At 38.3% G+C, this 23,671-nt stretch overlaps 1 protein-coding gene across 1 annotated transcript in view; it reads right to left on the reverse strand.

The window, feature by feature from the left end:
• Window positions 1–15,299, reverse strand: part of LOC111586718 (neuronal acetylcholine receptor subunit alpha-10-like) — a 30,966-nt gene extending 15,667 nt beyond the window's left edge. The window contains exon 1 of the mRNA XM_055017552.1: window positions 15,164–15,299. Within this exon, the coding sequence (XP_054873527.1) occupies window positions 15,164–15,218 (55 nt within the window). The 5' untranslated portion in view covers window positions 15,219–15,299. The remainder of the gene's footprint in view (window positions 1–15,163) is intronic.
• Window positions 15,300–23,671: the final 8,372 nt, after the last annotated feature.

Raw genomic sequence — 23,671 nt, forward strand, 5'->3', positions numbered from 1 at the left:
AAGTCAAGACAGAAATTGTACAAATCTAGACACAAAACAAGCAAAACATCAGACAAAATCACAAAACAACACAAAACCACCCCAAAACGAGTCAAAATTACCTTGAAAGATTCGAATATACCAGCAAAACATGCCAAATCACTACAGAAAAGACCAAATCACCACAAAAGGACCAAAATCACCACAAAAAGCACCAAAAGCACCACAAAGAGGACCAAAATCACAAAAAATAAGACATAAAATGCACCAAACAAGACACTGAATGTCATAAGAGAGAAAAACCAAGGGGCTAAAACACCAAAAACGAGACACACAACAAGAAAGTCAAGACAAAAACTGTACAAATCTAGACACAAAACAAACAAAACATAACACAAAGTCACAAAAAAGAAGAAAAAAAATAAGACACAAAATGCCAAAAACACAACACTAAATGTCAAAAGAGAGAAACAAAATGATTAAAACAACAAACAAATAAAAACTGTCCCAAAGACAAAGAAAACAAACAGAAACTCATCCAGATGATGTTTCAATGACTAACAGTAAAATCCGTCTCTATGCTGATGATGATCTGATTTAAATATCTAATCTAATCATCTGTTAACGTGGAACACGTCAGTCTTTTCCTGCTTTGAGTACTTTTATTATTAATACTTCAAGTCTACAGTACAGTACCAGAGTATTTCCAGTGTGGCATTAATACTTCGAGTACTTCTACATGTATGACAAACATCTAAAATAATCAGATGTTAGTGGAGTCCAGGATGAACTGAGCCGAATGTTTTCATTCCTGCATCACCTCCACATTTCCAAATTTGTCCAGAGAACATCAACACTCCCTCTCCTCTTAATATATCATTTCCTCGTTATCTGAAGGTCATTAAACCGTCGCTGGTCTCCTGTTTTCCTTTTTAGTGCAGAGCTTCTACTGTTTGTTTTTAATGTCTTCATCTGATGGTCCTGAAGCTTCAAACACAGCAGCTGGAGATCCATCCATGGTGAAATGAGCAGAGAGGAAAGGACCGGAGAGGGTGTCGAAAAGAGACACAAAACGACAAAAACAAAACACAAAAATAACGCAAATGAGACAAAATGACACAAAACTTAAAATAAATAATGCAAAATTATAAAAACTAGACAATAAATGATAAAAATGAGACACAAAATGCTAAAAAAGAGACAAAATGATAAAAATAAGACAAAACAACAAAAACAAAACACAAATATAATGCATATTAGACAAAATGACACAAAATTTTAAAAACTAGACACAAAATGATAAAAATAAGACATAAAAATGAGACTAAATGAGACAAAACTGTAAAATGAGACACAAAATGACACAAATGAGACAAAATGTCAAAGACAAGACACAAAACTTCAAAAGCTAGACAAAAAATGATAAAAACATGAAACAAAATGATAAAAATGAGACACAAAATGACAAACAAGACAAAACTTTGAAATTAGACACAAAGCGATCAAAATAAGACTCAAACAAGACACAAAATTTTAAAACAAGACACAAAAATGAGACTGAATGAGGCAAAATGATAAAAATGAAAGATAAATGATAATAATAAGATATAAAGTGATAAAAATGAAACAGTAACGTGATTATTTTAGGTATCTGTCATACATGCAGTGTAGAAGTACTAGAAGTACTAATACCACACTGGAAATACTCTGGTATTGTACTGTAAACTTACTGTACTTGAAATATTCATAATAAGTCCTGAAGCTTCAAACATAAAGTTTTTTCTGTTTCTGTGGTTCTGTGTTTATAGAGTCAGGCTGATATTATTTAGATCATATTTAATGTTTCTTCTTCTATCACTGATCAGAATCAATCTACGAGTTCTAGTCATATTTTTAAGTTCTACTCTCATTCTACAAAGAACATTTCAAGGCTGTCAGATAATGTTCCTGTGAGGTTAAAGTCTGTCTGATTATGTTCCACAAGAACAAAGTAAGAACGTTAAAAAGATGTTCTCCAGATGTTATCAAGGCTCCTACAGGACCCCGAACTCCCTAATGACACCAAGAACCACCAAGAACCACCAAAACTCCTTTTGAAATCCTTATCGATGATTAGAACCTCCATCATTGGTACAACCACCACCTGAAGAACCCTCTGCACTCCTTGTTGAAGACAAGAACATCTAACTGGCTACAATGACCATCTTAAACACACCTAGAACCTTCTCACTGGTGATGTGAACCCCCACACCTGTAGAACCTTCTCAGTGACACCAAGAACTTCATCAATGGCCACAACATCCACCTTAAGGAAACCCAGAACCTCTGAAATTGTGACAAACCCTCGAAGACTTCTACCTCAATGATAAGCAGAACATCCTTAAAGATCACAAGAACCTAAGATCATGAAAGAAAGTGCTGTCTAAAACAATTCTTCTTCAAAAAACAATTTCTCAGTGGCTACAAAAACCACCTGAACTCCTCACTGATAGTAGAACCGCCTAAATAGTTACAGAAACCACCCAAAGAACCTCTACAAGAACCCCTTAAGACTTCTTGTACCTTGTCAGTGACCATTAGAACCACTTCGATGACTGCAGAACACCTTAGGACTTCTAGAACCTCCTCAATGACCATAAAAATGTCCTAACTGCCTAACAACCACCTAAAGTACACCTAGAACATCTACAGTTGCTCCAAAAAAAACCCTTAATAACCACTAGAACCTCCTAAATGGCTGAAAGAACCACCAAAAATGGACTCCCACAAGACCACAATGGTGTAGGAACATGCTGTCTAGAACATTTGTCCAAAAAGAGACTTGGCACAACCGTCTAATAACACTATCACCAAACATTTTTAGAACGTCTTCAGAGAACTGAGAATAACATTCTGGAAAATAAATAAAAAAATCTGCTGAAAGTATGAGAACTCCGCAGAACATTCTCAGAACATTTTAGAAACATTTCCACAATGTTCCTGTGAGGTTAAAAGTGTACTAAGACGGAGCGTTCAGAGGATGCCTGGAGAACTCTGTCAGTTCATGTTCTATGACAACAAAGAAAGAACGTTCTCAAAGCAACGTTCAAAAATTGTTCTCCTGCCTTCAAGAAGAACATTCTGGAATTTAAAAAAAAAAAAAAACTAAAGCTGAAAACATTAGAAGAACTTTACAGAACTTTCTCAGAACATTTTAGAAGATGGTGGTTTTCGCATGAAGCTACTCTGAAGTGTTCAGATGGGCAAACAAAACTTTTAAAAAATTTTTCCTTGTCATTTGGACTTTAGAATATTTGAGGAACCCAAGCAGTCGAGGGATGAACCGAAGTCCGACCAAAGGAGGAAGATTCGATCTTTGGTTTGATCTGCAGCAGAACGTTGATGGATCACCGTTTTCTCTTTTAAAGGTCGTTTCCATCCATTATCTATACACCGCGTAATCCTCACTAGGGTCATGGGGGGGCTGGAGTCTATCCCAGCTGACTCAGGTGAAGGCAGGGGACACCCTAGACAGGTCACCAGTCTGTCACAGGGCTACATACAGAGACAAACAATCACTCTCACATTCACACCTACGGGCAGTTTAGAATAATCAATTAACCTCAGCATATTTTTGGACTGTGGGAGGAAGCCGGAGTACCCGGAGAGAACCCACGCATGCACAGGGAGAACATGCAAACTCCATGCAGAAAGATCCCGGGAAAGCCGGGACGCGAACCAGGGACCTTCTTGCTGCAAGGCGAAAGTGCTAACCACTACGCCACTGTGCAGCCCCTTTTAAAGGTCGTTTACAGGAAATCTGTGATGAACAAACTGTTTATTAATAACTAATCAGCAGGTAGTTCTGTCTTTTATCTCCTGTTTGTGTCTCTTAAATGGTTTGTGGGTCTAAAATAAAGAAAATCTAGTGAAAAATGCGTGAGAACAATGAGAACGTCTGATAAATCAACCATACGAGGCTCTCAGAATCGAGAACTGGCAGCAGGTTGTGGCTAAAAGGCGACGGCCAACAAAGTGTCTCCCAGCGACCCAACAGGACGTTTCCTTGGCGCGAAAACTTCATTCCACAGCTGAAGACTGCAGCTGATATGAGTCTGTGGAGGTTTTAGGTCCATTTCCTCTTTACTTATATGGTCACTGAGTGTTTGTGCTGCTTTGTCCTGATCTGATATGAACCTCAGAGCTGCTCCAACGTTACCGAGGCCTTCAGAAGGTTCCAACGTTACCGAGGCCTTCAGAAGGTTCCAACGTTACCGAGGCCTTCAGAAGGTTCCAACGTTTCCCTGATCAATCTCCTCATGGAGTCTAAACTTCAGCTGCCAAAATAAAACGTCTGTAAACTTTTGATGTGGAGGAAGAAGAATTCTGAGCCTTAAAATACTGTGGAACAAGTAGAACCTCCAGCATGAAAACATTCAGAGAACGTCAGAACACGTTCCAGCCCTGAGTAGTTTCAACAATAAGTTAGAACAAGAGGAGAAATCTGTTAATATTCACATTTAAAAAGCCGAAACATGAACTGTTTGGCCGTTCTGCAAGGAAACGTTTTAAACCTGTTCATGTGTTTGTATGTACAAAAAAAAAAAAACTTAATTTGTAAACTAAATCTAAGAGACATTTGTAGTACGGAAAGCTGCTTTTGATGTTCCTCAGAACCACTGAGGAGGTTCTAGATGTTTTTTAGGTAGTTCTTTCAGCTATTTAGGAGTCATTGTCGCAGTTCAAAGGGTCCCTAAGGTTTTAGTTGTAGCCAATTAAGAGGTTCTAGAGCTCAGTCTGGAGGTTCTGGATGTCTTATGTGGTTTTCGTAGCCATTGAGGAGGTTCTAGGTGTTCTTCAGGTGGTTCTTGTAGAAAATGAGAAATTTATTTTTGGAATAATGTGCTCAACAACACTTCACTCTACCATCATGGTTTTGTAGGAGTCCATTTAAGGTGGTTCTTGCGGTCATTAAGAAGGTTCTAGTTGTCATTATGGTGGTTCTTGTGGTCATTACGAAGGTTCTAGTTGTCATTATGGTGGTTCTTGTGGTCATTAAGAAGGTTCTAGATGTCATTATGGTGGTTTTTGTGGTCATTACGAAGGTTCTAGTTGTCATTATGGTGGTTCTTGTGGCCATTACGAAGGTTCTAGAAGTCTGAGGGAGTTCTTCTAGAAACTATGAACATTCTCAGTGTCCTTCAGGTGGTTCTTGTTGCCTATGAGAAAACTCTTTTTTGAGAAATGTACCAGACAACACTTTGCTCCAGCATCATGGTCTTATGAGAGTCCATTTTTAGCTGGTTCTTGTGGTGAATGGGGTTCTAGTTATCATTGAGGAAGTCCTGGTGGTCATTAAGGAGGTTCTTGTAGCAGTTGTAGATGTTCTACATGTCCTTCAGGGAGTTTTCGCAGCCAATAAATTTGGAGACACGTTTTCTTCACCATCATGGTCTTGTGGGAGTCCATTTTAGGTGGTTCTTTCAGCCATGTAGGAGGTTCTAGTGGCCATTACGTGTTTTTTTTGTAGGAACTTTGGATGTTTTGGGTAAAATTTAGGTGTTTTTTTATAGACAATGAGAACATTTTTGTGGTCATTGAGGAGGTTCTAGAAGTCCTAAGGTGTGCTTCAGTCATCAAAGAGGTTCTAATGGTCATTGAGAAGGTACAAGAAGTCTTCGGGAGTTCTCGTAGGGGTTCTTTAGGTGGTTTCTGTAACTATTTAGGAGGTTCTTCTATCAGTGAGGAATTCAAGTGTTTTTTGTGGCCACTGAGAAATTGTTTTATTTTGAAGAAAAATTGTTTTAGACAGCACTTTTTTTCATGATCTGAGGTTCTTGTGATCTTTATGGATGTTCTGCTCATCATTGAGGTAGAAGTCTTCGAGGGTTTGTCACAATTTCAGAGGTTCTGGGTTTCCTTAAGGTGGATGTTGTGATCATTGATGAAGTTCTTGGTGTCACTGAGGAGGTTCTAGAAGTGTTGGAGGTTCACATCACCAGTGAGAAGGCTCTAGATGTGTTTGAGATGGTTATTGTAACCAGTTAGATGTTCTTGTCTTGAACGAGGAGCTCAGAGGGTTCTTCAGGTGGTTGTTGTATCAGTAATGGAGGTTCTAATCATTGGTAAGGATTTCCAAAGGAGTTTTGGTGGTTCTTGGTGCATTAGGGCATTTAGAGTCCTGTAGGTTCTTTACTATGTGGAACTCGGTCGGTTATCTTTGAAGAAACATTGTTCTCCAACATCAGAGTCTTTTAGGAGCTTCTAGGTTTGAATGATCAGTGACAAGGTTCAGGGATGAGAATGACAAATGGAAAAAAACTCGGAAAATGTCTGCCCCCCCTGTTGCAATGCGCGTTGCAATGCGCGTTGCAAAGCGCGTTGCAATGCGCGTTGCCGAAAGATGTCGGCGGCGGGATGGCCATCACGGCGGGCGGCCATCACAAGCCTCGGCTCGCGACGCGTCGGCCGGCCGGCCGCTTGCCTACCCCCCTACAATTTTCTCAACGGATTTACACGATTCACAAAAACTATACTTTTGGCGGAAAAAAACTCGGAATTCCGCGGATCCGCGGAAAATTCTCATCCCTGAAGGTTCTAGTGAGGTTCAGTATATGGTTCTAGAGGGCTTTAAAGACATTCTGGGGGTTCTTCACTGTGTTGAACAGCTGAGGGTTGATTGTTTTCCTCCAGCTGCTTTAAAACCCCAAATAAGGGAACATTTTGTGGAACCACAGCGTTGATCTGTCCAGCAGAGTTCCACATGTGGAGACGATCTTTGCCCTCGGAGTCTTACGGAGAAACATTCAGTCAGATTTTAGTTCCATTCATCAGCAGCTGGTGTATACAGTGTCAGGATTAATGGAAACGCTGCCGGGCTTGTTTGGATCTCGTTCCCGGCTGAAGGTGTCGGACTCAGAAACAAGCAGACTGTTGTCACTGCGGAACCTTTCTAATCCAACAGAACATCAGAAACACATGTATTTTTAAAACAGTGTGTTGCCATCTTGCCTCTCAGAACATTCCTGCTGAAAATATGGTTTTAAAAGTCTGGCAGCCAGAATGCTTTTATGTCTCGTGTTGTATTCAAGTCTAAATCTGGTGATTAAACCTGGACGTGTTTTAACAGATTAGACTTCAGGAGCTGCAGTTATTGGACAAAACATTTTATGGGAGTTGTTGATAATGAGAATAAAAAGACACCAGAATTCTCTTTTATAAACATTTATGCAGAATCATGTCACTACAGTAGAAAACTTCTAATGAAACCTTAAAAAACTGTTTATTTTATTAGGATTTTTTGTAATTTATGGTCTTACGTTTTATCATTGGGTGTTATTTTTATATCTCTTTGTCTATTTGCTTATTTTTTATGAAAGCACTTTGAGCTGCTGTATGAACTGAGCTATACAAATCATTATTGGCTGTTATTAAAGAACTTCTTAGTTCCACTAGAACCTCCTTCCTGGCAGAAAGAACCACCTAAAATGGACTCCCAAAGAGTCCTACCGACCGAGTTCCACATAGTAAAGAACCTACAGGACTCTAAACGCCCTAATGCACCAAGAACCACCAAAACTCCTTTGGAAATCCTTACCAATGATTAGAACCTCCATTACTGATACAACAACCACCTGAAGAACCCTCTGAGCTCCTCGTTCAAGACAAGAACATCTAACTGGTTACAATAACCATCTCAAACACATCTAGAGCCTTCTCACTGGTGATGTGAACCTCCAACACTTCTAGAACCTCCTCAGTGACACCAAGAACTTCATCAATGATCACAACATCCATCTTAAGGAAACCCAGAACCTCTGAAATTGTGACAAACCCTCGAAGACTTCTACCTCAATGATGAGCAGAACATCCTTAAAGATCACAAGAACCTCAGATCATGAAAAAAAAGTGCTGTCTAAAACAATTTTTCTTCAAAATACAACAATTTCTCAGTGGCCACAAAAAACACTTGAATTCCTCACTGATAGAAGAACCTCCTAAATAGTTACAGAAACCACCTAAAGAACCCCTACGAGAACTCCCGAAGACTTCTTGTACCTTCTCAATGACCATTAGAACCTCTTTGATGACTGAAGCACACCTTAGGACTTCTAGAACCTCCTCAATGACCACAAAAATGTTCTCATTGTCTATAAAAAAACACCTAAATTTTACCCAAAACAACCAAAGTTCCTACAAAAAAAAACACGTAATGGCCACTAGAACCTCCTACATGGCTGAAAGAACCACCTAAAATGGACTCCCACAAGACCATGATGGTGAAGGAAAGATGTCTCCAAATTTATTGGCTGCGAAAACTCCCTGAAGGACATGTAGAACATCTACAACTGCTACAAGAACCTCCTTAATGACCACCAGGACTTCCTCAATGATAACTAGAACCCCATTCACCACAAGAACCAGCTAAAAATGGACTCTCATAAGACCATGATGCTGGAGCAAAGTGTTGTCTGGTACATTTCTCAAAAAAGAGTTTTCTCATAGGCAACAAGAACCAACTGAAGGACACTGAGAATGTTCATAGTTTCTACAAGAACTCCCTCAGACTTCTAGAACCTTCGTAATGGCCACAAGAACCTTCATAATGGCCACAAGAACCACCTTAAATGGACTCCTACAAAACCATGATGGTAGAGAAAAGTGAAATGGCTACAAAAACCACATAAGACATCCAGAACCTCCAGAATGAACAATGACTAGAACCTCCTAAATAGCTGCAAAAACTACCTGAAACACATCTAGAACCTCCTCAGTGGTTCTGAGGAACACCTAAAGCAGCTCTAAACTTGAGACATTAGTTTTGACATTTCACTGAAACTCAGAGATGAGAGAACGTTGTTTTCTGTGGTTCCTCGTCATCTTCCAGCCCCTCAGACAGTCCCAGGACATGTTTTACTGCCCATCTTTAACTGCTGACGCTACGTGGAGATGATGATACTTTTTTACGATCACCTGTTAGAAGCAGGACTGATCTCCACGCTGCATTAAGCTCAGAGATAATGAGACGAGGCTGAAGCCAAACCCAGAAATGCAGCTGGTTTCCTGTCCATAGATCTGCAGCTCTTATCACCACCCTTTATTCTACAAATGTCCTCACGGTCCGCTGAGTTCATGACTCAGCAGCTTGTCCCGGAGGAGTTAAAGTGTTGGCGGCTCTGAACGCCAGCCAGCTGGCACCGAATCGTGTTTCCATCACTCCAGACGACCATTCTGAGGCTCACCTGCTTTCTCTGCAGACTCAAGTTTTCACTCTGAAGTTCCATGATTTACCTCAAGAGAACCTGATTCTTCAAAAGAAAGTCGGTTCTCCACCGCGTGAGGGATGAAGTATACGTACTGACAACATCCTCACCCCTAATGACCTACACTGTGGCTGACTGTTGCCATGGCAACCATACATTCTGAGTGGACAGATGGTCAGAAAGCACATTAAGTCAACATGATCTAAGCTGTTCCTCTTCCTGGTTCCCACGAGATCTCATCGTCCACTCTGGAGTTAAGCTCAGGGACCATAGCAGCCACCAGTGTTCTACTTGTAGACGTTATTGAAACCTAATGTTCTGTTAAATATGTTTACCTCCCATTGTTCCACGCCATCAACGTTCCCTCACCCACCAGTAGATGGTGGCGTGGAAGAATCGGATTCAGATCCTCATCTTCCATTTATTTTGGTCAAACTCATACTTGTATTGAGTCGACATAATCCTCAGAACGTTGATGCTAGAATGTTCCACCTTTGTTAAACTATCATCTGAGGCCTAGAGAACATCTGGAAAACATGTTCTAAATGTTGATTTGACAGTGTTCTTCCTTTGTTATCATGGAACGTTGTGGAACATTGAAGGTTCTATAAAAAAGAGTGCTCGATAATATCTTCTGTCAACAACATTCCCAAAACATTCTCCTCCTTTGTTAATACATCACAGTACAGGAATGTCTAGAACATTCTGTCATCGACAGTCTTGATAACATCTTGAAAGTGTATTTTTTGAGCTTTGCATTGTGAACGTTCTTCCTTTGTCATCATGTAACACTGTGGAATGTTGTAGGAACGTTGCATAGATTCTATTTTATGTTCCATCAACGACATCCTCAGAATGTTAACATGTTCTAAGTGTTGGTTTGACAGTGTTGTTTCTTTGTTATCATGGAATGTTGTAGAACATTAAAGGTTTTACAAAAAAAGAGAATTCTATAATATGTTCTGTCAACAACATCCCTAAAACGTCTTTAGAACGTTGACACCAGAGTGTTCCACCTTTGTTAGTACATCGCAGTACAAGAACATCTAGCACGTTCTGTCATCTGAGGCCTTGATAACATCTTGAAAGCGTATTCTGTGTTGCACTGAGAACGTTCTTGCTTTGTCATCATTGTGGAAGAACATTCTATGATTGTTCCCTCAACCAAAAGGCAAAATGTTCCACTTTTAATTTATCACATTACAGGAACATTATAAAAGTGTTCTGCTCTAAACAGAAGTGGTATCCCAACAAGCAGGAACCAACAACATTACCAACATGTTCTAAAGATAATATTTTGATCTAAAGAACATTTTAGGGATATTCATTATTTCAAGTAATGTTCCAAAGAGACTAAAAGGTAACGCAGACAAAACGTTTTAATCGTCAGATTAGGTTCTACCATAACAAAAGAAGAACCAATATTTAAAACATGTCTTCAAGATCTTTTTGATGTTCTAAGGATGTCGCTGTGGAGAACGTTCTAGAAAACGTTCCCACAATGTGGCGTGATAACAACAGAAGGACGTTTTAAGTCCACCATTCAGTTACTGGAAATTTGTGGAACTTAATTAATTTAATACATCAAATTTCAGAAATGTTATAAAACGTTCTGCATTAAATAGAAGTGGTATCCCTCCATTTGGTGGTGGGTGAGGGAACGTTGACGATGTGGAACAATCAGATTCAGATTTTTATCTTCCATTTATTTTGGTCCAACTTAATGTTCTTGTGAATAAAGTTCATCCAACCCAAGTGAATTAAGTTGATCCAACAGCATCAAATTAACTGGAGACAACAAGTAAAACTGTTTCCCAAAAATATTCAGCACTGGAAGCTGCTGATGATCAACCAAAATAAAAGACAAGTACAGGAGGTCCTCGACTTACATTGGAGTTCCGTTCCTATGGATCGATGTAAGTCCATTTTCACCATAAGTTTGAACTTTGGCAAAAATGTAAACAAAGTCTTTCTGTGCTATCAATCAGTTCTTCATAAAGTCCTGAATACCAACGACTTTCATTCATGAATGAACCATTTTACTAGAAGATACCAGAACATGTTGACCTGTTTTTACAATGTGACCCATGTTGGTCGGTGTTTCTTCCTGTTCCCAGCGTTTTATTTTATCTAATTTCACTTCCATGGAGATGGCTTTCCTTTTCTTCCAAGCATCAGAAGAGTCTGACTTACGCTGGGAGCCATAATGAAGGACAAAAGGTTAGTGAATGTAGCACAGTCCAAGGTGACGTACAACCAGAGAATAGAAACAAAGCCGTCTGATAGCACCATGTGATGACGTATTCATCCGCTCCACTCACTAACTAGTTCCACGTAACCAGTTCTGACATAATGATGAAACGCTGTAGGTCGAGGACGTCGTAAACCGAGGACCTCCTGTATGACAGATTCCACAATTTAGGTCGCAAAGACAAAGAAACTAAAAACACTGTCTGTAATAAACCCAATTTATTTTTAACAGGAACTCTGGTTGGAGGTCATTAATCTCCTCATTAGTCTTTGCCATGGTGCCCGTTAGCTAAACTCCCACAATCCTCTCTGCTTGAACATGAACTGTAGTCTGAGTGACTGTAAAGGAAACTTTTTTAAGGATTTATAGTAAAAATTGTCTAATTTTCCAGTCAAACATGGAAAAAGAACAAACCATCATTCATGAAAATACTGATTGTGATGTAGGTATTATTTATAGTTTGGATATAAAGAAAAATAATTTTTTTGTATTTTCCTACATATTATCTGTTGTTTAGCAAAACAGGAAAAATCTGTAAAATATCTGCAATTTTTATTATTTTTTAAACAATTTAGTGTAGAAATTGGGTCATTTTAAAATGTATTTTTATTTACATTATGAACAGTTTTATCCTGTTTTTTTAAAAAATATTTACAGTTAAAGTGTAAATAAATATTTTATTGTGTTCTAGTGTTTTATAATTTGACTAAACATGACAAATCTGTAAAACAACAGTAATTTTTAAAAACGATTTAGAGTAGAAATGGTGAAATTTTTTATCAAATGTTGTAAAAGAATGAACTGTAGCTTCCAAAAATAAATATTTAATTTAAAGTATTTACAATTTTGGCCTGTATTCTTAAAAAAAATACAGTTAAGGTGTAAATAAATATTTTATTGTGATTTTATTGCATCTTATGAAATCTGACTAAGCAAGGAAAACCTGTAAAATAACAATAAATTGTTGAATAAATCCTGATTAAAATCTGTTTCTGTTGTGTATAAAAGACATGAACCTGATTCTGGACGCCTGGTTCTCCTCAGTTCTCAGAACAAAACGATCCCTTCAGATAAAACCGTTGAAGGTTCCTGCTGTGGTTCTTCAGTGGAGGCCTTTAATGGATTATCTGTGGAGGTCACTAATCCTCGTTCAGCAACCACTCAGAGGATCTCAGCTGGCCTACATTCATCTCAGACAACAGCTGGAAAAATGTTCTCACAAGGTTCTGCAAGGTTCTGCTTGTGTTCTCACAGAGAAGTTTTTTTTTCTGCTTCCCAGAATGTTCTTCTCAAAGGCAGAATGACTAAAGGTGGTTTCATGAATGTTTGATGATAACATTGTTAGACGTTCTCTAAACGCTGTACTGAGAACGTTCTTCTTTTGTGATCATGTAACGCCATGGAACATTGTGGGAATGTTTTATAGATTCTATAATATGTTCTGTAAATAACATCCCCAAAGCATCCTCAGAACATTAACACCAGGGTGTTCCACCTTTGTTAATACATCACAGTACAGGAACATCTAGAACGTTCTGTCATCTGAGGCCTCCAGAACATCTTGAAAGTGTATTTTTTGAGCGTTGCATTGAGAACATTCTTCCTTTGTTATCATTGTGGAAGAACGTTCTGTAATTGTTCCCTCAATCAAAAGGCAAAATGTTCCATCTTTAATACATCAAGTTTATGAACGTTATAAAATGTTCTGCTCTAAAAAGAAGCGATATCCCAACAAGAAAGGAACCAACAACATTACCAACATGTTCTAATCATGTTCTAAAGAAAATATTTAGATCTGAAGTTCAAAGAACGTTTTAAGGATATTCATCATTTAAAGTAATGTTCCAAAGAGGCTAAAAGGAAACAAAGACGGAACGTTTTAACAGTCAGAGGACATCGTCAGATTAGGTTCCATGACAACAAAAGAAGAACCAATATTTAAAACATGTCTTCAAGATCTTTTTGATGTTCTGAGGATGTCGCTGAGAAGAAAGTTCTAGAAAACGTTCCGATAATGTGACGCGATAACATCAGAAGGATGTTCTAAGTAAGTATGTTGTGTAGCTTTCTCAAAATGTTTCTAAAACCAAAATGTTCTCCCTAGAAGGGGCATCTAAATGCAAACAGAACTGTTCTGTGAAGGATTATCCACCAGAGAAATCTGAGCTTTTGTTTCAAAATAAACACTATTTTGTATTAAAGGAGACCTGAAATGAGCAAATAAGACCAAAAACTCATGAGGAAAATGTTTACTGAGGGAATAAATCAAGAGAGAAGTCGGAATATTTTCTTATTTTTTGCTACCAGAAGAGTCAGACAGAATGCAGGTTCAAGGTTACAAATGACAATAAATGTAAGATTTTTTTAACCCTTGTGTCGTCCTGCAGGTCAAAACTGACTCATTTTAAAGTTTGAAAATGTGGGAAAAATATATTTCCACAGTGAACTTCTGATGTCCACATTTTCAACATTTTTGGGAAATCTTTGAACATTTTTTTTGGTGGGAAAAAAAGAAATATTAAAAATGTTTCTGAAGAACATTCACACAAAAATCAACCAAAATTCAGCAAATTTGGCTGGATTTTGGTAGAGTTTTATGTGAATGTTCTTAAAGAAAATATAAGTTTTACTGATATATATGGAATCATTTTAGATATTTTTAGGAATTTTTTGGAAGATTTTTACTCATTTTTTGAAAATATTTACAAGAATTTTCTTGCCAAATTTGTTTTTTTGTTAGTTTTTTTTTTTTTTTTTTTTTAAATAAAACTTTTAAGGGAAACTTTTCAGGAATTATTGAAATTTTCTTCCTGAAGGTTTGGCAAATTTTCAGAAATTTGGGGAATTTTTTTGCTGACTTTTTGGATTTTTTTCAGACAAGGAAACAATATTTTTTGGTGCTCGTAAATGAAGACAACAGGAGGGTTAAATTAAAGACTGATCGACTGAGACATTTAAAAATAAATAAAAACAATTGATGATGCCTGTGTGTGTTTTTTTTACATCTTCCAAAAAACACAGAAACATCCAAATTATCAGTAATCAAAGCTTAAAGTGGGTAAATATAAATAAAACAGACTTTTACGTTTCATTCCTTCACAATAAAAGCATGGCTTTGACCCCATATCCATGTCCTGTTTAACCTCCAGCTCTGTGTTTTTGTCCTTATCGCCAGAAACAAAGAGTCCTGACCGATGAATAAATGCCTCTAAAGGACAAACACGTGAACTCTACTGAAAAAGGCAACAGATTTAAAGCTTTATTATTTCGGATTCCTGATAAATATTCATAAGAATCTTTGTCTTTTGGAGCAGTTTTAATGCTTCTCTTTAGATTTTAGAACTATTTTAGGGTATTTTTTGGCATTTATTGAACTAAAATCAGATTCAGTCTAAAGAGATATTTGTTTTGTTAAACTTGTTAAGCTTTTTATCGGTGAGATAATTTTTGACAGGAATGAAAGTGAAGCACACAGATTGATTAAACGAATCCTCAGTTTATATTTTGTTCTTCATCGCTGATAGCTGCTAAAATAATCCTTCATCTGTCAAGAAAAAAATCACTTTCATTTCACAGATAAACACCTGAAAACCTAAAACAGGAACTCTTCAAGCCTGTCTGTTGTTTTTGTTATTTTAGTTCCATATTTGTTCACGTTAAACGTTCCAGAGGAAAGAGAAAATGTCTTTACCTGGCGTGAAGCAGATGATCAGGAGAGTCGCCATCGATCCACTGCAGAGCTTCATCCCTGTTCCGATAATTATTGATCGGGAAACAGGAATCGATACGACGACACATCAGGCAGCTGAGACGAGAGGATGAAGCGGACTGAGAGGAGCAGGAGGATGCAGGTCGCTGAGATTAGTGTGGCACAAGTAACCCCTCATACCTCAGTAGTCTCTGCAGTATGAAGGGTTGTTAGTGCCACAGCTACGCTACATTAAAGCTGCTGTGTTGAGAGATTATTCACACTTTAAATTAAACAAAGCTGCTTTTTAACAACTCATTACTACAATTAAACATGATTTAACAGGATGATTGTTTTTCCCTGTAACCAGCACCAAGAGAAGTTTTATAAAAGTAGAGTTTGGTTCCAGTCAGAGGCACTTTTTTAACTAAAATATGACTAAAATTAGGTTTTTTGACTGTTCAAATTCAAACCGCTGCTGATTGCTACAAGTTCCACGCAAATTTGTTGGATTAAAAAATGACAAATTAAAAAATCTCTACAGTTACTGGGATAAAAGAAAACTCTTTTTATAAAATGATTTGTCTCTTTTTTGCTTTGACCCAAAACGAGACACAAAACGACAAATAACTGAGACAAACGACACAATGTTTTGTGTCGTCTCTTTTTTTGTCATTTTCTGTCCCGTTTTTGTTGTTTTGTTTCTCGTTTTTGTCGTTTTGTGTCTCATTTTTGTAATATTTTGTATTGTTTCATGGGTGGCATGGCTCAGTGGGTAGAGTGGCCGTCTTGTAACTGGAAGGTTGCTGGTTTAATCCTCGCCTTGTCGTTTTGTGTCTTTTTTTGTCATTTTTTGTCTCGCTTGTGTCATTTGTGCAATTTTTTGTCTTATTTTTGTACATTTTTTGTCGCTTTGTAAATTTTCAGACAACCGACATGAAACATTGCGTCATTTGTCCATTTATTTATCGCTTTGTGTGTCATTTTTGTCATTTTGTTTCTCGTTTTCACCGTTTTGTGTTTCCTTTTTGTCTCACTTGTGTTTTTTGTCTTATTTTTGTTGTTTTGTTTCGCTTTATTCATCATTTTGTTTATCTTTTGTGTTGTTTTGTGTTTTTTTGTCCCGCTTGTGTTGTTTGTGAAGTTTTTCATTTTGTTTCTTTGTCATTTTTTGCCTTGTTTTTGTCCATTTTTTGTCGCTTTGTGTCTTGATTTTGTCATTTTGTGTCTCATTTTTGTAATATTTTGTCTTGTTTTAGTTGTTTTTTGTCTGACTTTTGTCGTTTGTCTCATTTTCTATTAAAGGAGACTTGAAGTTAGCCAACAGAACCATAAACTCTTCAGGAAAATATTTACTGAGGTCATAAATCAAGAGAGAAGTCAACTCATTTTCTCCTAAATACAACTGAATTGTTGAGGAGTCGCCCCCTGCTGGCTGAAAAGTGGAAATATCTCATGTACAAATCTATATATAAGCACAGCAGGTCCTTGGTTTACGACGTGCTCGGCCTACGGCGTTTCCTTTCCTCCGATACATTTATTCAGAAAGTCTTAGTTTAAAACAAATTTCACGTGGGCCTAGTTGGCGAGAGGAATGGATAAATATGTTGTCGGCTTTGTTTCCGTTCTCCGGTTGTACGCCACCTTGGATTGAGCTACATTCACTTTCTTTCTTTTGTGTTGTTCTTTTGAAAACTTTTTGCTCTTCATTATGGTTCCCATAAGTGACTCTTCTGATGGTAGCTCTCTCTGTGTCAGCGTAGGTGCCTGACGTAGGTACTTATGTACAGATGTGAGTTCCGACTAAAGATGAAAATCCCATTATGTCGCACCGTAGGAATGGAATTCTGACATAAGTCAAGGATCTCCTGTATATATTTAGTGTTAAGAGAATTTGAATTCCCATTTTTTTGATGCCAAAGCTAGTTTTAGTCCAAACATTATTACTCTGCCAAGGAACGTAGCAGAGTTATGTGACGATCAGAGTATGTCTGTCTGTCTGTCTGTCTGTCTGTCTGTCTGTTAGCAACATTACTCAAAAACTCACAAATGGATTTGGATGAAATTTTCAGGGAAGGTCAGAAATGACACAAGGACCAAGTGATTAGATTTTGGCAGTGATGCAGCTTATGGCGTGGATCCACAGATTTGTTAAAGATTTCTGTATCATTGCCAGATAGCAGCACGTCAGTCCAACCATCGGTCCAAACGTCGGTTCAACCGCCATCAGTCCAAATGTCAGTCCAACCGTCGGTCCAAACGTCAGTCCGACCGTCGGTCCAAACGTCAGTCCGACCGTCAGTCCAAATGTCGGTTCAACCGTCGGTCCAAACGTCGGTTCAACCGCCATCAGTCCAAATGTCGGTCCAACCGTCGGTCCAACCGTCGGTCCAACCGTCGGTCCAACCGTCGGTCCAACCGTCGGTCCAACCATCGGTCCAAACGTCGGTCCAACCATCGGTCCAAACGTCGGTCCAACCTTCGGTCCAAACGTCAGTCCAACCGTCGGTCCAAACGTCGGTCCAACCTTCGGTCCAAACGTCAGTCCAACCATCGGTCCAAACGTCGGTTCAACTGCCATCAGTCCAAACGTCGGTCCGACCGTCGGTCCAAACGTCGGTCCAACCGTTGGTCCAAACGTCGGTTCAACTGCCATCAGTCCAAACGTCGGTCCAACCGTTGGTCCAAATGTCTGTCCAACCGTTGGTCCAAACGTCGGTCCGACCGTCGGTCCAAACGTCGGTCCAACCGTTGGTCCAAATGTCTGTCCAACCGTCGGTCCAAACGTCGGTCCAACCGTCGGTCCAAACGTCGGTCCAACCATCGGTCCAAACGTCGGTCCAACCGTTGGTCCAAATGTCTGTCCGACCGTCGGTCCAACCGTCAGCTCAAAGCTCCTTCCATTAATAATTAAAGTCTAGCTGAAGCCACTTGGATGATTCTTTACTAACAGGACGTGAAAGTTGCTTGTACCTGCAACACCTCGGCTGACGACTACTTAACTCCCCTTCAGCCGTGTTGTTTTCAGTTTCAACAAATGAGCTCATGAATTAACATTAAAGCAGATCAGCTGGTCACGTCCTTTTAACGTCTTCAGCCTGTTTTCCATCCCAGTCCAACACAAATTCAACCAAATGTCAATAAAAGTGGCAAAAAGAAAGGCAGAATTTCCAAGTTTCCTCCCGTTGTGACGCCACAAAGTGAATTTAACGGAGATTAAACGTTGGAACTTTGGAAGTTTGTTGGTTAAACTGTTGGAGCAACGATTGCATTTGTATAAACAGAGGAAAACGACGAAGTAGAAGAAGCTGATTTATCCATGTTCAGCTCATTTAGATCGATTAACATCAATTGTATTGCCTATAAAATGTTAAAAACAATGAAAGAAACAGTCTCCAGTTACAGAAGACATCTTCAGATGTTTAGTTTTGTCTAAAAAGACACAAGAAAAATCTTATAGATGACAAAGAAAAACTAAAACCGTCACATTTCAGCAGCTGGAAACGGTCAGTGTTTGGTTTGTTTTGCTCATAAAAATGACTAAAGGAGATTTTAAATAACAACACTGTGATGAAGCAGAGGTTTGGATTTAACTCAGATTACATTTGGGTGGAACAGACCTTTAAAACGAGGCGTACTGTGACAGAAATATGGACTTTGGATGGGAATAAAAAAGGTTAAACCATAACCTGTTAGTTAAAAACTTGGATTTCAAATAGAACAAACCTTTAAAACAAGAGATTGTTACTTATAAAATACAACGGATGGAGTAAAAATTTAAAACTATATAAAATTGGACAGAAATGGGTATTTTGGAAAAAATAAATGTTTAAAGCTGTAAGTACTTGTCCAGAAAGTCCAATCCAATCCAAGTTTATTTCTAAAGCACTTTAAAACAACACTGTTGACCAAAGTGCTGTACACATTAAATAAGAGATTAAGAGAATAAAAGAATAAACAACCAAATAAAAATACAAATAAAATAATGCCAGTATAAAAATCAGACATAAGACACAGGTTGTAGAGTAAAAGTCAGCTCTAAGCTGAGCCATACGCCAAGTTAAAAAAATGTGTTTTTAAAAGAGATTTAAAAATAGGGAGGGAATCAGCCTGTCTGATATTTAGTGGGAACTCATTCCACAGTTTAGGAGCAGCCACAGAAAAAGCACGATCACCTCCCAGTTTCTTTTTGGTCATAGGCGCCACCACTAGAGCTTGATCTGCTGACCTCAGTGAGCCAGAAGGGTTGTAGGGAACCAGCAGATCACACTGGTACAAGGGGGCCAAACCATGAAGGCATTTAAAAACAAATAAAAGAAGTTTGAAATCAATACGGAGGTGCACGGGGAGCCAGTGGAGGGATTGGAGGATGGGAGTTATGCGGTTATATTTACGTGACCCCGTTAAAAGGCGAGCGGCAGCGTTCTGAACCAGTTGAAGTCTCGACAGTGAGGATTTGCTGAGTCCTGAGTAAAGCGCATTGCAATAATCTAAACGAGTGGTAATAAAAGCATGGATCAAAATTTCAAAGTTGTGACGAGATAAAAAAGGCTTCACTTTGGCAAGTTGCCTCAAATGATAAAAACTTGATTTCACAACAGCACTGATCTGGGTATCTAATTTAAAAACAGAGTCCATCTTTACACCCAGATTCGCCACAACAGGGCTCACAGCTTGGGTTAAAGAGCCGAGCTCAGCTTTGACCACCGGAGTGGAGTCACTGGGAGAAAACAGCAAAACCTCAGTTTTATGCTCATTGAAATGCAAAAAATTGTAAGCCATCCACAATTTTACTTAGAAAGTAGTATGTAAATACTACATGGGTGAAGTAAACCTTTAAAACTTTACATATTTGGGCAGAAAGTAATATTTTAGCTGGACTGAACCTTTAAAACTGCAAACAGATTGACAAAAACAAATAGTTTGGGGAAAATAAATGCTTAAAATTATAAATATTTGTACATAAATTAATGGACTAAAACTTTAAAGCTGTAACTTGTTATTTAGAAATGACTATTTGTGTTGAACAAACCTTTAACTGTATACGTATTTTTATAGAAATTAGTATTTTGGATGGAAAAAAAATTTAAACCAATAGATTGTTAGTTAAAAAATTCTACTTGGGTGGAATAAAGCTTTAAAAGAAGTTGGTTATGAAATACTATGTGGTGGATTAAACCTTTAAAACGTTGCATACTTTGATAGACTGCAGTAACAAACTCTTAAAACTATAAATAGCTGCACAGAAACTCGCAGTTTGGGTGGAATAAACCTTTAAACCCATAAACTGTTAGTTAGAAAACTGTATTTTAGGTGGAAAAAAACCTTTACAACTACAAACACTTCGACAGAAATAAGTAGTTTGGGAGAAACAAATGCTTAAAACTATAAGTACTTCTACATAAAGTAGTATTTTGGATGGACTAAACCTTTAAAATCGGAACCTGTTCATTAGAAAATAGTCTTCTAGATGGAATAAACCTATAAAAACATAACTTGTTTGTCAGAAGCCAGTATTTAAGGTGGATAAAACGTTTAAAACTGTAAAGAGTTTGACATAACATATGTATTTTGAGAGAAAAAATGCTTAAAACCATAAATACTTTGAGAGAAAGTAGTATGTTGGGTGGACTGAACTTTTAAACCTACAACCTGTTAGAAACCAGTATTTTGGGAGAAATAAACTTTCAGAACTAGAAGTAGTTGGGTAAAAAGCAGAAATAAACCTTTAAAGCTGTCAGCAGTTGGACAGATATTGGTAGTTTTCCATTAATAAACATTTAAACTACAAGTACTGGTAAAGTATTTTTTGTGGACTCTACAGGTATGAGAAAGTGGACGCCTTGTTGTTCTTTCTTTAATTTACTGACCTGAACAAAGACAGAGATAAATAATAAATAATAAAGTTGGGGAGAAGCGAGAATGTAGGAGGGAGATTAGCGGATTAGCAGGAAGTAAATTAGCTTTCTGATGAAGTCAGAGGGTCACAATCCAAACAGGAGCATCCGTGGTCTCTTTTAATGGGATTTCATTTTCCTCTGTGAGCTGCTTGGTTTTACATTTACTGCGAAACTCTCAGATATGGCAGAAGATTTCAGCGAGGAGAGAAGAAAAACCGTCTGAAGCAGCGTTTCAGCACAGATAGGAGGAAGAAAACCTTGACTCTGATCAAGAGGACTTCATAAAGTCTTTACAGAAGATAAGAAAAGATAGAAACGGGACAAAAAATGACAAAATGACAAAAACAAGACAAAAAAGACCAAAAAACAACAAAAACAAGATCAATTATTACAAACATCAGACGCAAAACGACAGAAATGACACGAAATAAAACAAAAAAGAGACAAAAAAATTAGACAAAAAAGTTATAAAGCGACAAAAAATGAACAGACAAAAATGAGACAAAAAAATTACACAAATGACACAAACAAGGCCAAGAATGACAAAAGGGGGAAATAAAACAACATAAAAGTAGAGTAGCAACACAAGCGACACAATAATGAGACACAAAATGACAAAAACGAGGCACAAAATGACAAAATGAGACACAAAATGACAAAAACAAGACACAAAATGACAAAAACGAGACAAAAAGCGAGAAAAATGAGACACAAAATCACAAACACGAGACAAAAAGCAAGAAAAAGACACAAAATGAGAAGAACAAGACACAAACGCCAAAAACAAAACAACAAAAACGAGAAACAAAACGACAAAAACAAGACACAAAACAAAAGAACAATGAACAATCTAGTATTTTACTTTATGATCAAAACAACTTGTTATGGTCTAGAAATTATTTTAAATTTACAGTTTTACTAATTTACAATCTGCAGTTAATGTCTTCTCTGGAATTTTTACACTTTGAAGACTGGATTGGACCCTCTGGAGGGCCGGATTGGACCCTCTGGGGGACCGGATTGGACCCTCTGGGGGACCGGATTGGACCCTCTGGGGGACCGGATTGGACCCTCTGGGGGACCGGATTGGACCCTCTGGGGGACCGGATTGGACCCTCTGTGGGACCGGATTGGACCCTCTGGGGGACCGGATTGGACCCTCTGGGGGACCGGATTGGACCCTCTGTGGGACCGGATTGGACCCTCTGTGGGACCGGATTGGACCCTCTGGGGGACCGGATTGGACCCTCTGGAGGACCACTTTTGGCCCGCGGGCCTCATGTTGGACACCCCTGGTTTAGAAGATCTCAGACTTGGAAACTGAAAGCAGCTTCTAGTGGAAGAAGAAGCAGCAGATGAAATGTGTGTTTTAAAGCTCCGAATTCCCAGCAGGCTTTCTGAACCTGAAGGCGTCTGAAGGTTAATTGAACCGAGACGCCGCCGTCGGACGGGTCTTAGAATTCCTCCTGGAAATAAAAGTAAGAGGCTTTAGGTGGACCGGACTGAACCCAGCTATGGAGCCAGACTCCAACAAAGGAGCAGATGTTCTGGTCTGAGGAAGGTCCAGGTTTCACTACGGTGTGATTTTCAGCCCTCTGAAGTCCTGAAACCCCATTCTACGCTGTAAATCTCACTGAAATCATATTCAGAGGCCACGTTTTTACCAAATATGTGAAACTAGGTTCTCTAGCGGTTAGCAAGTACATAAAACACCTTTTACATGATCAGAATGCTTTAAAAAAAAAAAAATACAAAAAACAATAAAAAAAGGCCCAATAATGTTTGTAAAGACTTGAATTTAGTTATTTATGTGACATTTCATCCCCTATGGAGACCTGGACCCACATACGGATCACTAAACTATTAAAGGAAGTCTGGATGTGAAAAATAATTCCTGGTATCTCAGTACTTTGTTTTATAAACCCACCATCCACCCTGAACTCCTCCTGCCAAATCAATGTCCATAAACTCAGATTTTAATTAACAAAACAGATGTAGAGATCATAAAATATTGTGTTTTACTGCAGCTTAAAATACCCAACAGTAAATGTAACTAGAGCTGAAATGATTTGTTTGAGTTAGATTGTACGTCCACCATCAACCCCAAGCTCCTCTTGCCAGCTCAAGCTTCCAGAATATCTACTGATAATTCTGATTTTACGAAACAAAACAAGTGTATACATACTAAAATATTGTGTTTTGCTGTATCTTAAACCTGCAGAAATCAAATACAAGTACAGCTAAAATAATTACTGTAGACTGTATACCCACCATCAACCCCAAGCTCCTCCTGCCAAGTTACACCTCCAGGGTATCAACAAATTCACTTTCCCCCAAATGATACAGATGTAGAGATGATATCATTTTGTTGTAGTCAAACTCCCCTAAAGGAAATACAAGTAACGCTCAAATAATGTAGACTGTACATCCACCATCAACCCCGAGCTCCTCCTGCCAAGTTACACTTCCAGGGTTTCAACAAATATCTACTAATAATTCAGATTTTAACAAACAACACAGGTGCATATGTCCTAAATATTGCGTTTTGGTGTATTTTAAACTTCCAAAAACCAAATACAAGTAGAGCTGAAACCATTACTGTAGATTATAT

Source organism: Amphiprion ocellaris, chromosome 14 (assembly GCF_022539595.1).
Source record: "Amphiprion ocellaris isolate individual 3 ecotype Okinawa chromosome 14, ASM2253959v1, whole genome shotgun sequence".
Classification (NCBI taxonomy): domain Eukaryota; kingdom Metazoa; phylum Chordata; class Actinopteri; family Pomacentridae; genus Amphiprion; species Amphiprion ocellaris.